The sequence below is a fragment of the Lupinus angustifolius genome, chromosome LG04, assembly GCF_001865875.1.
Source record: "Lupinus angustifolius cultivar Tanjil chromosome LG04, LupAngTanjil_v1.0, whole genome shotgun sequence".
NCBI classification, from domain to species: Eukaryota; Viridiplantae; Streptophyta; class Magnoliopsida; order Fabales; family Fabaceae; genus Lupinus; species Lupinus angustifolius.
The window spans coordinates 20,434,156-20,437,039 of record NC_032012.1 but is presented as its reverse complement, the minus strand read 5'-3'; the positions used below and the strand labels follow the sequence as shown (position 1 = coordinate 20,437,039).

General features: G+C 31.2%; 1 protein-coding gene across 1 annotated transcript in view; it reads right to left on the bottom strand.

Annotated features, from left to right (window-relative positions):
• Positions 1–2,365, bottom strand: part of LOC109344705 — a 4,650-nt gene extending 2,285 nt beyond the window's left edge. Inside the window, exon 1 of the mRNA XM_019583456.1 lies at positions 2,192–2,365. Within this exon, the coding sequence (XP_019439001.1) occupies positions 2,192–2,365 (174 nt within the window). The remainder of the gene's footprint in view (positions 1–2,191) is intronic.

Genomic DNA, 2,884 nt, shown 5'->3' with positions numbered 1-2,884 from the left:
AGAAATTGACATGTGGCATAAGGGAGTTTTTTTTTATTATATTGTTAATAGAGAAAAATTAAAATTCAAAGAATCTGAACTGTAATATTAAAATTCAGTGCGAAAAATGTCAAAAAACTTTGATGAGGTGAAAAAGTACAATTATTCTTAGATTAATGGTAAACATTAAATTATATAGATAGATTAATGTAAAGAAATAATTTGAATGTGAAAAATGATTTCAATTTCATCTAATATTCAATGACTATTACTTTTTAACATAACAAAACATAGATGTTGTAAACACTCAATTTTAGTGGGGTAGCGACATGAACCAATCACTAATTAATATTAAATTATTATTAGCATATCAAATATTTAATATATAAAAAGTAGGAAGAAAAATATGTGAGGAGGATGTGACATGTGGCATGAGGGAAAAAATGTAAGGAGAAAGTGACATATGGCATGAGGGAAGGAGAAAGTGACATGTGTCATGAGGGAAGGAGAAAGTGACATGTGGCATGAGGGAGCTTTTTTATTATATTGTTAATAGATTACAGTCATGATTAAGAACAACTAATAAAAGTCATAACAGTTGTACATCATTTATTCAAAATAGTCATTCCATGTATTGCTATATTAGCCTTAATCCTAACATGACACATTAAAGGCAATCATATAATAATGTCATTTAGAAAGAAAATTTTATTTCAATATTATCATTCTCACATGTGTACATAAGTGCGAAAATAAAATATTAATCAAAAAATTAAATATTAACGAGCTTGGAGTGTCAAAATATTGAGACATTATTAATAACATAATGTTAAACATTCATTTCGCAGACATAATACCCATATTTTTTTACATGACCACTAAATATTTTAGGGGTAACCCTTTCGTCAAAGGGTCTGCAATCATAAGGTTAGTGCTAATATGCTCAATTGATACTCTAAGTTTCTGAACTTCTTCTTTAATGATAAAGTATTTCACCTCCATATGTTTAGCACCTTTGGAATACTTGTTGTTTTTAGAAAAGAAGACTGCTGCAGAATTATCACAATAAATTTTCATGGCTTAGCAATATTATCGACAACCCCAAGTCATGAAGTAAAGTTCTGTAGCCATTTAGCATGAACTGTGGCCTCAAAGCATGCCACAAATTCCGCTTCAATAGTGGATGCAACAATGATAGTCTACTTCGCACTCTTCCATGAGATAGATCCTCCAGCTAATAAATACACATAGCCGAAAGTAGACTTTCTTGTGTCTATGCATCCGGAAAAAGTCTGAATATGAATATCCAACCACCTCAAGATGGTTTGATCTGCTATAAGTAAGCATGTGATCCTTTGTACCTTGTAAGTACCTCATAACTTTCTTTACAACTTTCCAATGTTCTATACCAGGATTACTATGGTATCTAACTAACATTCCAACTACAAAACTAATATTTGGTCGCATACAAGTCTGAGCATACATTAAACTCCCAACTATAGATGCATAAGGAATTTATTTCATTTGCTTACGTTACAAATCATTCTTTCGACATTACATCATACTAAACTTGTCTCCTTTATGAATTGGAATGAGAGATGCTGAACATTTATCCATTCTGAATCTCTCTAAAATTTTGTTAATATATGCTTTCTGAGACAAGCCTAAAAGTCCTTATGATCTATCATGAAATATTTCTATTCCAATCACATAGCTTGCCTCATCCATATCTTTCATTTCAAAAAATTTAGAGAGAAACATCTTAGTCTCATTTAAAAGACCAAGATCATTAGTTTTAAGCAAGATGTTATCAACATATAGAACCAAAAAGATAAATTTACTCCCACTAACCTTTAGATATATATATCGATCAACAATTTTTTTCCTTAAACACAAAGGATACAATAGTATCATTAAACTTAAGATACCACTGTTGTGAAACATGTTTAAGTCCATATATTGATTTCTTAAGTTTACACACCATTTGTTCTTTTCCTTTCTCTATGAATTCCATTGGTTGATCCATATAGACCTTTTCTTTTAAATCCACATTTAGAAAGGCGGTCTTCACATCCATTTGGTGTAACTTCAAATCATAATGAGCCACCAATGTCATGATAATCCTAAGTGAGTCTTTCGTAGAGACTGGTAAAAATGTCTCTTTATAGTTAATGTCATCTTTCTAAGTATAACATTTTGCTACAAGTCTGACCTTATAACGTTCTAAGTTACCATAAGAATCACGCTTGGTTTCGAAAACCCACTTACAACCAACTGTTTTGGAATCTTCTGGAAAATCAACAAGGTCCCAAACCTCATTTTGTTTCATAGATTTTAACTCATATTTCATGGCATTTAACAATTTATTGGCATTATCATCATCCATGGCTTGTGAAAACAAAACTAGGTCATTCTCAATTCCTATGTTACATTCCGACTCTTGTATGTAAACCACATAATCATCTGAAATAGGATATCGTCTTTTTCATTGAGATCTTCTTAATGCTATCTCTTGTGATTCTTCTATTATAGGTTCATCAACTTCATTTTCAGTAATTAGATTATGTTGTTGTTCTCCATCATTACTAATTGGTTCAATAACTTGAGGAAGAATATTATTAGGGACACAAGTAAATGGAACTTGTACCCTCACTTCTTGAATTTCCAATTTACTTGGTGTTTCACTCCCACTAATTTCATCATTCTTAATGAACCTAGCATTCTCAGTCTCAACAATTCTTGTAGAATGGTTTGGACAATAAAATCTATACCCTTTTGATTTTTCTGGATAATCAATGAAATAATGACTAAATGTTTTTGCATATAAATTCTAATTTCCGCCGGCCATCCCCAAACATGCAGGTGCCTTAAACTAGGTTTCCTTCATGTCCACAGTTCAAAAGGA